Source organism: Mixophyes fleayi, chromosome 2, assembly GCF_038048845.1.
Source record: "Mixophyes fleayi isolate aMixFle1 chromosome 2, aMixFle1.hap1, whole genome shotgun sequence".
In the NCBI taxonomy this organism is placed as follows: Eukaryota; Metazoa; Chordata; class Amphibia; order Anura; family Limnodynastidae; genus Mixophyes; species Mixophyes fleayi.
In genome coordinates this window covers 235,071,887-235,086,616 of record NC_134403.1, presented here as the reverse complement: position 1 = coordinate 235,086,616, position 14,730 = coordinate 235,071,887, and the positions used below count along the sequence as shown (strand labels likewise).

General features: G+C 41.1%; 1 protein-coding gene across 15 annotated transcripts in view; it reads right to left on the bottom strand.

The window, feature by feature from the left end:
* The window catches only part of KIF21B (kinesin family member 21B), a 463,280-nt gene that overhangs the window by 303,138 nt on the left and 145,412 nt on the right, over positions 1 to 14,730 (bottom strand). For all 15 annotated transcript variants that reach the window (XR_012688103.1, XR_012688104.1, XM_075195637.1 and 12 more), the window contains one exon: positions 3,329 to 3,392. Coding sequence is in view for 13 of the 15 variants with exons in the window: in XM_075195637.1 (XP_075051738.1) it covers positions 3,329 to 3,392 (64 nt within the window). In the remaining 2 variants the exon portion in view is untranslated. The remainder of the gene's footprint in view (positions 1 to 3,328; positions 3,393 to 14,730) is intronic.

Sequence of the window (14,730 nt, the reverse complement as noted above, 5' to 3'; positions counted from 1 at the left end):
TCCAGATAGGCCAATAGTCGCCCTTCCTACACAGTGTATATAACTGACATTGATGCAGATTTGTTTGCCAAAAACAACTGTCTTGACTAGACAATGCAATTGAAAGTCCACAATCTGAGAAATTAAGAGGACAGAATTGTCATAGCTGTTAAATTAAAGTAGTCAGAGGATCTGATATTTTTAAATAGAGTCAAGTTTATTAAGTTGCATGAACATTTACCCTCTAACTAAGCAGGTCAGAATTGTTACAATACATTTATCCATATGTTTTAAGCAATAATCTTGGCACCCTTACGCAGAGGTTTCGATTACAAAATAGAGTCTGGATTACAAAATGGAGTCTAGCAGCCATGATTGTATTTATGTGCTACAGCTTTTAATAAAACTATGTTTTGCAAGAAATATTTTTGACATTCATACTTCATGGAATGTACGCTTTTCAAGACTGTACCGTTTTGTCTTTGTGCTTATTTAGAAAAACAGTGATAAGAGAATTACCATATTTTTTGCTCCATAAGACGCACCTGATCATAAGATGCACCTAGTTTTTAGAGTGGAATTCCTTTGTCATAAATAGAAACAACAAAATCGTTAACAGAGGTTCATCATAGAGGGACATATTAGCACTCCTTATGTTAATTAAAATATAACTTTTATTAATTCTGTTTAATAATAATATCCTATATGAGCTACATTTGTGTAGTAGGGAATAACCCTGAGATATAGGTAGATTTGACGGAACACTGTTTAATCAAATTATGGAACGGAAATTGTGGCTGTATATAACAGCCCTAGTACGTGATTAAGTGCTGTCTGAGTATAGAAATAGAGCGGCATGTAAAAGCTCCATAATGTCTCAGAAATCTTATAAATAGAAACCACTTAGTGTCCTAGATGTTTAATAGGAGAGAGTAAAAGTTCTGTTGTGAAGAGTAACAGTGTTTAATCAAAGTCAAAGAATTAGGAAGCGCTGATCGCTATTCTAGCAATGAGTGAGAGCACCGTAATGTATCACAACAAACTAATGTGTTTGAATGAGAGTTTCCGATATGTAAATAGAGCCCTCTGTGTTCAGACGCATTCAGTGTGAAGCTGTGACTGAGAGCTCCATAGTGTCTTAACACATTTGTCATGTAGAAGTGAGAGCTCTCTTATGATGAACAATAATGATCTAATTGGGGTCAAACAAATCAGGAAGCGTTGGTCGTTTATGCAGGTAATAGTAATTGGCAGGAAAACATCTGCTCTTTGTACCAAGCGAACAATGTGATTCATTGACAAGCGGCCCGGATATTTTAATTGGGCTTGCTCTGCCACAACACAGTAGCTTATTGGGTTGGAATAAGAGCTCCGATATATGAGACAAGCCCTATGTGTCTATTCAAAGAGAAACTTTGAATGGGAGCTCCGTAATATATCGGCACGTTTACTATGCAAAAGTGAGAGCTCTATTGTGATGAGCGGTAGTGATTCAATCAGGGTTAATTGAATTAGGAAGCGCTAATCGCTTGTGCAGGTAATAGAAATTGGCAAAAACATTTCTGCTTTTTCTACCGAACGGGCACTCTGTTTCCCTAAAGAGTAGCCCTGACTTCTAGAATAAGCTTGATTTGCCACAACACAATAACCGAAAATAACTAAGCGGACATGATTGGCAAAAGGATTGATATAGTTTCTGTCATTGACAGGCTCTAAAACCTCTGTGACAAGCCGTGAAAACATATATCATGGAAAGAAAATCTTCCCGGTAAAAACTACAAAACGGAGGCAATATATATCGGAGTTCCGCTTCCTCCACTTACTTGAAATCCAACTGGATACCCCGGGGTACAGGAGAGGAATGTCCAATATAGCTATATGTTGTAAGATCAATAAAAATGTCCACGGTTTCATCAGAGGAGTGTCAATAGCCGAACTTCCGGTTTAGACACGCAGCCGCGCACTGATACAATGAAAATGTATCTGATCTGGCTGCAGGCACTCTTTTTTGCAGTATTTGCTCCATAAGACGCACACATTCCCCCCCCCCCCACTTTTTTTGGGGGAAAAAGTGCGTCTTATGGAGCGAAAAATACGGTAATGTCTCCAAACCTCCTAGGTAAGGACTCAAATTTTAACAGCAAATTGTGTATATAACAGCACCCTGTGTTTTATCCACACATAGTTCAGAGATCTCTGATACTGCTCCTCACACAATTGCATTCAGATTGAAACACTTAAGATTTTAAAAGCAAGAAATATATATTTGTGGGGGTGTGCTGCTCACAGTCAAACAGCACCCTGTTTTTTCTCCATTAATAGTTTAGACGTCAGTGATACTGGATCTTACACGTTTGACCTTATATTGAAACACCTGATATTTTAAAAGCAAGAAATATACGGTATATATTGTTTTGGGGGAGGGTTTTTTTTGACCAGTAAATTGTTCAGATGTCAGATTTGGAATTTTAAAAGCAAGAGTTACATATTTTATTTGGGGTGTGCTGTTCAGAGTTAAGAAAACACACTGTTTTGTCTCCACTATTAGTTCAGCTGACATGTGGGATTTTAAAAGCAAGAAATATATATACTTTTTGTGGGGTAGGGTGTGCTGCTACCAGACAAACAGCACCATGTTTCTTGTCCACTAAATAATTTAGATTTTAGTGATACTGACCCTTGCACAACTACCTTCAGATAGAGACATTTTGATTTTTAAAACAAGAAATAATATTTTTTCCACTCTTAATTACTTTATTATATACTGTTACTACCAGTAGCCACTGATTGTCTACTCTTCAATCTCTCAAATCCAATTTATCAGCACACATTTCCAGCAGACTGATTTGTAAATAAACTGTTTAGATTTCTGCAGTAAAATCACAGCTATTCCAATATACACATTGCCTCTTCCACCACGTCCAACCCTGTACAATCCAATTTATGAGCACACAATTGCAGCAAACATCCTACCCACATTCTATTAATTCTTAAATCGCATCTTAGAACAGGATGGAGGGCTATATATAGAAGATATCCATCCAGAACTTGTGAGATACAACATTTTATTAGAAATTGCATTTTGCCTCGCTTTCAAATCCGCATTTGGAGTGATCACTATGTTCAACTCAGCACCCCCAAACTCCAATCTGTTTGATTTCTCTGAATTCGAACCGCTCATCTCTAATTATATTTTATATAAGATATAGATTTTATTGTGGGTTATATGCCTAAGCTGGCCCTGGGCTCATGTTGTGTGTGGTTGGACATCTGAGAACAAGTAAACAGTGACTGGGACCCATAATATTCTGTTCAGCCACAGAGAACATAACCATTAAAGTATATTTACCTCAGTTCTTCTATCTCATGAATATAATTCTGTATCAGAGCTTGTATCTCCTCATTACTGTCACCTGGTATAGGAAAAGAGAGAACATAATTAGACATGGCTTTAATAACAGAGAGACATTGACTTAAAGCATAATGGTGGGAGGGGGCTGATGTTGAAAAAACAGAAGTTGGGTGAAAATGCAGAAGCCTGAAATAATATAATTTATATAATCTTGTATTATAAGCACATTGTAGATAACAACACATGAAACAAGGTTAATATGTCACAAAGCTCTGATAGGACCTAAAGTCATCTTTAACCTGAAAAACAATATCTTGTAGAGAGTGGAATAACTTGGAAGTTGGACCTTGTATATTTATGTGAAAATGTGCCCTTCATCCAGTCAGACTTAACTCAATTTACCAATTGCTCAGTTCACAACATTGTAAGTTACAGTAAACTTATTTTTATTAAATATAAAACCAATTGTCGCAACTGTATCAGTTTCACTTAGCCTAACCAAGCATGTTCTATATTATATTTTTTAAGACACAAGGGCTTTTGTTGGCATCATACTGGAATACACAGTACATAATTGTATTTTATGGTTATAAAAAAAACCAAGTTCATTAATTCTTCCAGAGTTACCCTAATGCAAAAATTTGGTGTAAATTTGCCACACAAATTAACAGTTCTTTCAAGTAATACTTATATAACAAATAAGTGTACTTTACTCAAAATCTGGGACCAAAATGAATTTTTTTTAAGCTAGGTGGGCTTTGCAAGAAGTGGAAAGAGCATGGTTTTCAATACCTTGTTTTATTTACATGCTCTGTGCCATAATGCTGCCCTTCTGAATAAAAACAGGGTACTTGTTTATAATTATGGGGAGGGAGGAAAATACATTCCCCCGGGGTAAAGTTCTTCCAACCCTGGGGTAAAGTGGATTACCCAAGATTTCCAGTAAAGGTCCCCAAGACCTATGTATATAAATATGGAATGTATATAAATTGTATTTATATGTTCTATTAGTGACGTGTAAGAAATATGTAAATGAGACAGTTCAGATAGGCCAATAGTCGCCCTTCAAAACACATGCAAGTATGTATAATACTTAGAGATGCAGATTTGGTTGCCCAAAACATGTCTTGACAATGCGTTTGAAAGCCCACATTCTGAAAAATGTTGGACCTGGCAAAGAATACATGTATATACGGAGCTATGATAATTTATGCTATGTGATGGAGTTAGAGGGCTGTAAATTATGGTTAATTATTTTTAGAATTGAATTGGAGAAAGGAAATGCACCGGTGGCAGATTTACAAAATCCTTCATTAAGACAACAGTGGACAACTACAGACAGCGTCATTAGTAGACATTGAAAAGATGATGAGAGAGAACAATGTCAAATGGTGCAAGTAAATAGCATTGTCCTTGTAGTATTTTTTTGAATTGAATCAGAACAAGCAAATGCAATGATGACAAAGTTACAAAATCCTTCATTAAGACAGCTCGCTGCAGACTTTAGCCAATATTAGTGAAAACTGGGACCATTGTGAAGGGATCATTAGAAAATAGACTGTAAATTAATGTTAATGCTAGAAATAGTAAAACAGGAGCAGAAACAGCTCAGAATGACATTTTACATATTTTTCACAATTTTCAATTAAATCTAGATTAAAAAACAAAATCTTTCATGTTTGTTCAACAAAACCGGTAGCAAAGCCAAAACACAAAGTTGGGTTAGTATACAGTAGTTTGTGAGCACAGATAAATATATGGAATATCTACAAAAGCTGCTAGGATCTATAGGTAGTCCAAACATACTATAAAACAACACAATTCACAAAGAAGATTCCAGCGCTACTATATGTGAATAAAGATAAAACTACATACAGCTGAGATATGAATGAGCCAAGAGGTCTATTATTAAAAAATGGAAAATCTACGAAAACGTATTCCAGATAAAAGGCGTGCATATTTATAGATAAACTCTTGATTGTACTGAGAATGCAGGATGGATATATAAATTAATTTTTTTGGGTGGTAATTGATAATGATTTTGATTTTAACACAATAATTCACACAATACATAAATCACAATAACAGCAGTATATGGATAAAAAGAAGGCTGAATTACCAATGTTGATATTCAACAGTACTAATCAGTATACATGCAAGATATATGCATAGTCAATTTACGGCAATGTAGAAAACCACAACATAAGATAGATAGTAATCAGGCTGAAAGTCTTGACCATGGTAGCAGAAGTTGAGAAAGTTTTTGCAATTATACTGCACAGCATACCCATCACTAAATTAATACACGTTTTTGACAACAGGAATGTTTATCTTGGTATAAAGAATAATTAATTTCTGTGTTTTGAACACAAATGCTACATTATGCTCCAAATCATCAGACAAGACACATAAACTTGTGATGAACAGGTCATCAGACTGGGGAACATGAGCGTAGTGTTATGTGCGTATTGTCGCTAACCAATAACGATTGTCGAACCTCGATTTGTGTTTCCAACGCACAAAGATTTATTCGCAAAAAGTAGTATAATATATTCAAGCGAAGTGATAATAAGTACAGCCGTTACTTATCGCAGGCGCTCTGGATCCAGTGTACAGTTATTCAATCCTGAAGTCTTGGGACAAGATGTCTGAACACTAGATGAGAAGCTGCTGCTTATATGCACACAGGAATACAGTAAAACAATGAAGTTGGTATAGCTTGCTTCAATTGGTCCAGGTTTCAGGAAGGTCCAAGGGGTTGTCAATCATTGGCTAGTTCATCCTAAAGAATCCAAAGGAGGGGGTCATCTCTCCAGGGGGTATGCTCTGCTCTTCCCGCCAAGATTCCTTAGTCTTAAGTAGTTCATAATTCCCTATCATTCATAACTTGCGTATGAACTCTGCGTTTCCTTCGCAGAGTGAACCGAACAGTAGCAAATGTTAAGAGGTTTATTATGATACCACACATGATATGATTCCTTCAACCTGTTCCATATATTTCACTAATATACTTATAACTTATAATATAAAACATAAATACTACTATATTTTGACATAAATGACTATGTGTTGCAACTACCATTAATGTGTACTATTTTACAAGTGAGCGTGTTTGTGCGAATGTATGTAAAAGACGAAATACTGTTGTTGCCACGTGTTGTGGCTGCGTACGCCCTTTTTCGCCGTAGCGTACCGTACGCATCTTTTCAGACAAAGACAACCAAGTTTGCTCGATTTTAATTGAAATGACTTTATCCAATTTGCCGACTTCGACAGCTCCACCCTATGATAGTGTAACAAACTATCACCCAATCACCGTTTTGAGTTCAGGATTATACAATACTTCTTCACAGACCACGATCTCGGTATCTGGTACCACCCTTTCAGTCTCTTTCTCAGTGTTACTCCTAGGAGACCATTTTCCCCACTTCAACACAGTAGGAACACATTTGACACACAAACCAATCGCTAAGATGACACCCAGTATAAGGAGAAGGAGCTTACCTACACTAGCAACCATTTCCTGTACCCACTCCCCAGACCGGAGAACCATTTTACAGGGTTCAACCATGAGAACCAACCTGCCACCTTTTCCCCGACCTCATATAACGAAGAATTATGGTTCTTTCGAAATTCCCATTTCAGTTGCAAAATTTCATCCATCTTCCGGTCTATAACCTCTTTCGGGTCATCCGTATTATTGGTGATGTACGTGCAACATTTGACACCGAACTGGGTGGCCAGTGTCACACAGTACCCACCAGTAATAGAGGTGAGATAATTTAGTACCAGTCTATGTTGCACCAACTCCTTCTTGTACGCCTGTAGCTCCCTTCCAGTATACCTGAAAGTGTCATCATACATCTCGGTGATATTATCTATTAATTTAGCTAGGTCTTGGATATATTTAAAGTTTAATGTTCCCCGAGCGGTCCTGGTGAGATCTAGAGCAACCATAACTTGAAACCCAGCGGTCTCACTAATCAATTTTGTAGCTATGGGCTCCTCACCAGGAATCATATTTCTCTTGCCACGGTGTTCATACTGTGTGTGTATGTATGGTAGTGATGTAGTCTTGTGAATACCAACCATTTCTTCATGAGTAATAGTCATGATTTCAGGAACCAGTTTAGCTAAGAAGCACAAGCCCTTGGAACTCGGAGTCACCCAGGAATAAGCTTTCCTTCCACAAACAAAATACACATCAGGGAGAACATAAGGAACAGTATGCCCATTAATCACACAGAGTTTTGACAAAACTACCCATGCCCAGTGTCTTCATTTGCTCGAGACAAGTGTCCGCATGGATGACATTTTTACAATTATCTATAGAAACTTTTCCAATGGATACCTTCTTATGTTTGGTTATACGCCCTAGTTTGTGACTTCCATCAACATTCCTGCCTATTGGTGACCTTGTGAGTCTCCCTTTAAAATGAGTGTGGCGAGCCATTGTCTGATCTGATGGGGCAGCCTCCCAATTCTCCAGACGTTTTGCATGAGACATATTTAGACACAGCAAAGATCTGTCTATGGAGTATTGTCGAAGCGTCAGACTAGGGGACCTAGTGTTATTGTACCTCCCATCTATGGGCCTCCCACCCCTCAATTCGAGTACTTCGGATATGTTTAGAGGGAATGGCACTAGTCCTATATTATGCTGCCCTTGCAGCACGTGAGAGCACACCCAACACTCGGTTTGGTTTAGCACCTTACCCACCAGGGAGTGATAATCCTCCAAAGGATGCCCGCCTGTCACTCACCGGAGTATGAGTGCCTCCACTCTGGTACGTGCTTCTCCATCTTTCCCGCTCACACCTGTGTGGAACCGCGGCCGTCCGCCTTCCTGTCGCACTGCTCATGCGCAGGTCCCTTTAACAACTACACCTGACCACTAATGTGATTGATGGATCGATCACCCCTCCCTACTTAAGGCACCTGCAGCCTTAGGTAGTGGCCTGATCTTGAAGTCTCACTCCCAGTGAACTTCTATAGGTGTGTGCAGTTTCCAAACGGCTTCCAGGTCTACTCCTGTGTGCAGTTTCCAAACGGCTTCCAGCTCTACTCCTGTGTGTAGTTTCCAAACTGCTTCCAGCTCTACTCCTGTGTGCAGTTTCCAAACTGCTTCCAACTCTACTCCTGTGTGCAGTTTCCAAACTGCTTCCAGCTCTACTCCTGTGTGCAGTTTCCAAACTGCTTCCAGCTCTACTCGTGTGTACAGTTTCCAAACTGCTTCCAGCTCTACTCGTGTTTCAGCTTTCACGCTGCTCCCTGCTCAACTCAGCGGCGGTTCCCATACCGCTACAACGCTTCCCTTCTCAGCTTACTCCGGATCTACACAACTGGGTATGCTCTACTGACTATTGACTATTGCCTATTGCTCGCATACCAGTTGTATCCATTGTTGTTTGCTGCACAGAGTACAAGTACCCATATAGACTGTGTTACTGCATTGCCTCATTTAGGACAAGCTTTCACTCAAGCTACGATATCTCCTCACGCTACTACTTAGCGTTATTGTGCATATCTGCTGTGACCAGCTTTTCCTCACTGCAAGGCATCTACTCCATACAGACTATTCATTGTGCCTTCCATCTCTGCCTCACAAGACATTGCTCTACTCGCGCTGTTTCCATACAGCCACAGTTTGCCTTTTAACTTCCCTCTCCTGCACCTGGACAAGTCCTCATTCCTTCTCACAGCAGTGGTACAACTTGCTGCACGCAGACCACTGACTTACCTGCTACCTACCCGCACAAGTCCTCCTATCACAGCGGTGGTACAACTTGCTATACGCAGACCACTGACTCTCCTATTACCTACCTACACCTGGACCAGACTCCTCACCATAGCGGTGGTACAACTTGCTGAACGCAGACCACCGACTACCCTGCTACCTACCTGCACCAGTACTATTCTTCCCTTCACTACAGTGGTACAACTTGCTGTATGCAGACCACTGACTCTTCCTCTACCTACCATCACCTATCCACATCCACTCCTCGTGTCTACATTATCTTCAGCCTCCAGTTTACTGCTCCAAGTCGCTGACTTTCCTCTAACCATAGCTGCAAGTCGCTGACTTCCTCAGACTATCTCTACTCTCCTGCTGTTGTGTCGCTCCAATCATTCACCTGCCTGCTTTGAGGTGCGTGCTATAACCCTAGAGAGGCAGAGTTCCATCTGGTGAAACTCGGGTAAGCAACTCCTAGTACCTGTGACACCGCCTATATTCAGAGTACTGGGGGACTGGCATCGTTGGATGCATCTCTCTTCAACTAGGGAGTCACAGAACTTGCAGATACAATACTCATAAGACAATAGCCCCTCACACTGCCTCCGAGTTCCTGAGCTAGCAGACCTTTTCATAACCCCCGGACCAAGCTTGATAATGGGCTGCTCTAGTATTCTTTTCCTCTGCCTCCATCTCATCCGCATCACTACCAGAACCCTCCTCCGTCCTCTATCCTCCTTCACAAAAATAGAATGTCCTAGAAAGAGTAAAAACAAGGAAAATCCTGGAACAGAAGAAAAACAAAAACCGCCACTCCATCGCTGGAAAGATAGTTCTGGGGCAACGTCTCTGGTTCAGGTGTCTCGACTGCAGGCTTTAGGTCTTCCGGAACAGACTCACAAGTGACAGATCTATGTCGTCTGTCTCAGTTTTATCTTGCACTTTCTCCGGATTATGGACTCTCCTGCAGTTTGTGGAATGGACCCAAGTGTCTCTCTCTGCAACCTTCAGTGATGTAGTACTGGTCAGCAGCACTTGGTACGGGCCTTCCCAACGGTCTGTTAAACAACCTAAATGTAAGAAATTGGGGATCATAACATAGTCTCCAGGTTCAACATCATGACAGTTCGTTTCTGGCATACCAGGTGACAGCATTTTTAGTTTTTGTTGTTGTTGCTTTAGCTGTCTACTCATTCTTATAAGATATTGTACAGTCACTTCATTATTACACTTCAAGTCGTCTTGTGGACTCACGATCAAATGAGGTTGTCGTCCGAACAGTATCTCAAAGGGGGACAGATTAAGAGGAGGTCTAGGAGTGGTCCGAATGCTATAGAGGACCAATGGCAAAGCCTCAGGCCATGCCAACCCAGTTTCAGCCATTACCTTACCAAGCTTGTTCTTTATAGTACCATTTACTCTCTCCACCTTACCACTGGCTTGTGGTCGGTAAGGGGTGTTAAGTCTGCTACCGATCCCCATGAGTTTACACATATTTTGGAAGATATCACCAGTAAAGTGGGTACCCCTATCACTTTCAATGATTCTAGGGATACCGAACCTACATACAAAGTCTTGTACAATTTTCTTTGCAGTGAACACAGCAGTATTAGTGGCTGCCGGATATGCTTCTACCCAACCGGAAAACACATCAATACACACTAACACATACTTTAGATTCCTGCACGGTGGATATAGTCAATTTGTATTACCTGAAAAGGTCCGTCTGTAGGAGGGATGTGGGATGGCTCAGTTGGAATAGTTTTCCCAACATTTTTCCTCAAAAAAGTAAGACATGACATTGCTTTCTTACCAGCCTGAGAGGAAACCACAGGTATGCTCTCAACAGTTTGCACATACCTTCTTTACCCAGGTGAGTCAGACCGTGTGCTGCTTCAGCCAGGCTTGGATAGTATGTTCGGGGAGCTACAGGCTTACCTTGTCCATCCCTCCAGAGTCCTGAGGACTCTTGACCACATCCCTTCGCCTTCCAGACCGCCTTTTCCTGCAGGGAACACAAATCTTGCATTTCAATTAATTTCTGCATGTCTAATGTCTGAAAAACTGTCTATAATATATGTCTATATAACTGTTCTATAATACTGTCGGTCGATACAGTCATAGGTTGCCCTGCTGCCCATTGTCGAAGTCAGCAAATTGGATAAAGTAATTTCAATTAAAGTCTAGCAAACTTGGTTGTCTTTGTCTAAAAAGATGCGTACGGTACGTATCGACGTACAAGGGCACGCTACGGCGTGAAAGGGCGTACGCATCCACTACACGTGGCAGCAACAGTAATTGGTCTTTTACCAAACATTCGCACAAACACGCATACCTATAAAATAGTACACATTAATGGTAGTTGCAACACATAGTCAGTTATGTCGAAATATAGTACTATTTATATGTTATATCAGAGTTGCATGCATATAAGTGAAATACATGGAACAGGTTGAAGGAATCACATCATGAGTGGTATCCTAATGAACCTCGTTACATATCCTACTGTTTGGTTCACTCTGCGAGGGAATCGCAGAGTGCATACACAAGTTATGAATGATAGGGAATTATGAACTACTTAAGACTAAGGAATCTTGGTGGGAAGAGCAGAGCATACCCCTGGAGAGGTGACCCCCTCCTTTGGATTCCTTAGGATGAACTAGCCAATGATTGACAACCCCTTGGACCTTCCTGAGACCTGGACCAATAGATGCAAGCTATACCATCTTCATTGTATTACTGTATTTGATTGTGTATATAAGCAGCAGCTTGTGATCCAGTGTGCAGACATCTTGTCCCCAGACTTCAGGATTGAATGACTGCACTGGATCCAGAGCGCTTGCGATAAGTAAGGCTGTATTTATTATTACTTCGCTTGAGCATATTTATTCTACTATTTACGAATAAATCTTTGTGCTTTGGAAACACAACTCGAGGTTCGACAATCGTTATTGGTTAGCGACAATACGCACATAACATCATTTAGCAGCTTTGTCCGCCCTGTTATTGCCCAGTGACACTGGGTCTTCTTCAAAGGTATGGGCTCTGCACTTTATGATGGCTACTGTTCTGGGTAACTGTATCGCTGTCAGAAGTCCTTTTATGTGTTGTGAGTGTGCCACTGGCGTACCTGCTGCTGTCGTAAAGTTTCTAAGATGCCAAAGCGCCCCAAAATCGTGCACTACCCCGAAGGCATACCTAGAGTCAGTATATATATTGGCTGATTTACCCTCTGCCAACTCACACGCTCTCCTTAATGTTACTAGTTCCGCCACCTGGGCTGAGTGAGGTGGACCAAGGGGTTCAGCTTCTACCACATCCTGATCGTCTACAACAGCATAACCAGTACATAGCTCTCCCATTTCTGTCTGTCTATGACAACTCCCTTCTGTATAAAACGTAAAATCTACATTTTCTAAGGGGGTGTCACGTATGTCGGGCCTTGCAGTAAAGGTCTGATTCAGGTGTTCCATACAGTCATGCATGTCAGTATTCTTGCCTAACTCATCATCAACCAGGGTCTCCTCACCTTCCACCCTTTGTGTCTCTAGAGACACATATGGAAGGTATATAGCTGGATTTAAGGTGCTACATCCTTTGATGGTGATGTTTGAGGTTGCCATCAGGGCTAGTTCCCACTTTGTAAATCTAGCTGAAGAAACATGTCTGGTTTGGGCTGAGTTTAACAGAGCTGATACAGCATGGGGTGTATAGACAGTTGAATTATGTCCTAATACTATGTCCTCGCTCTTACTTACCAGAAGAGCAGTTGCTGCTACACTTCTGAGACATGTTGGGAGTGATCTTGCCACATTGTCCAATTGTGCACTGTAGTATGCTACCGGTCATAATGGAACGTAACTCTGATCTAGTCCAAGGACAATGCATTGTAACATTTCTTAAAGGAACTACACCATCCTTATCCGGTTTCCCATTGAGAACTGATATTGTGCGGACTGGGTACGCACCCACTGGTTCACTGGCTCCAGAAGTCACTACCGGATCTGCTGTTTCAAGATTTAGAACGCTATCACTCCTAGTGATCACACTACTCTCACCTATCTCAGCCATTGCTCCTTTCCCATACTTACGCTGAACCTCTAGCATATTAACAGCATGAGCAATGGCCGAAATCACAGTGGGTTCATCTTCATCTTCTGATACACTTGTTTTAAACTGGCTTAAAACAGGATACAACTTAGCAATTTCTCTTTTTCCAGTTTTAATAACGGCTGTACTTACCCCTCCCGCCACATAAGTTGGCGGGGGCGCGCTTGCGCTGCGTGCGCCACGCTTCTCAACGGCTACTTCCGCCCTGCGCGCGCTTTTCGCCACGCCTACTTCCGCTGTGCATTTGCTGCTCTGCCACGTGTTAACTTCCATTTGCCACAATTTTAAACAATCATTATGTTTATTCCTCACTTTCGTTGACTTAATCAACCATACTTTATCTTTTACAGTATTTAGTACCTCTGCATTAAAACTCCCTATTGTTGGGAAAGGCCTATCACAATCTTTGGTCATCTTGAGTGACCCACGTGTCACAATACACATTTGCGTATGCACCATATTTCTTACACATGAGAAACCTCGCTTAACCAATAGGCCCTTCCTTAGGCAGTACACTGGGCCATCTCTAGCGTATGCTTAGCACCCATGTTGAACAATACCTTCTACACGGAACACAGACACACCGCAATGCTCTGTTCCTTCCGGCCAACAATACCCTTTTATGTGGAACACAGACACACCGCAATGCTCTGTTCTTTCCACCCAACAATTTCAACCCTGTTGCTACAATCACCGCTAGAGATCTCTAATGCCCGGTGGACGTATTTCCATTAGCCGCGTCCACTCGCTTTTGCTCGCACCCGGCGAGGACCCCTAACACAGAAATATCACTGTGGGCCCCAAGGGCTATCAGCTCCTTGATACCCTGGCTCACCACAAAATCTGCTGAGTTTATTATCGCTGGTAGCACAAGTTGATAAAATCAACCTGCCTTTCAAGTATAATTCCTCCTAGCTGCTTCTCCAATTCGCACTGACAGTTATCGTGCGGTTAGATCGCACAGCCTACCAATACTAATTATTAGCAAACCTTGCGATCTTTTGGTAGAGCTTTGCGAAAACCACATTTTCGCATTCGGTATACCTGCCCTGTATACCGTCCTTCAGTTGGGCAACCCGCCTCGTCAGACAGCAACTGAGCACAATGAATAATAAACAGTGTATCTACGTTACAAAATCACACACTATACACCTTTTCTGCGCAGAAAATTAAAAGTTCCCAACAATAGTAATAATGTCTCAGTTATTATATGTGTATAGTATAATTACTTGTGAAAGCCTCTATCAAAACGATTGTTTAACCACGTGGCAAATCTACCGGAAGTTCGCGTACGCACAGCAGGAAATACACATACGCTAAGCAATGCAATACAGTTAAAACGCACAATGACAGTAAAAAGAAACAGTTTTCTCTTTTGTCCCTAGGTTCTAGTTAGCGTGCCCTAGACAATGCAAAACGGACATTCAGTTTCACAACACAGAGTAAAATTCAGGTTTTGAACAAATTGCGTTCTTACCCGTATATGACGCGTCTCCACCCTTTGTTGAGGAACCGAAATCCGTTGGTCTTGCTTATCGTCTGACAACGAAACCTC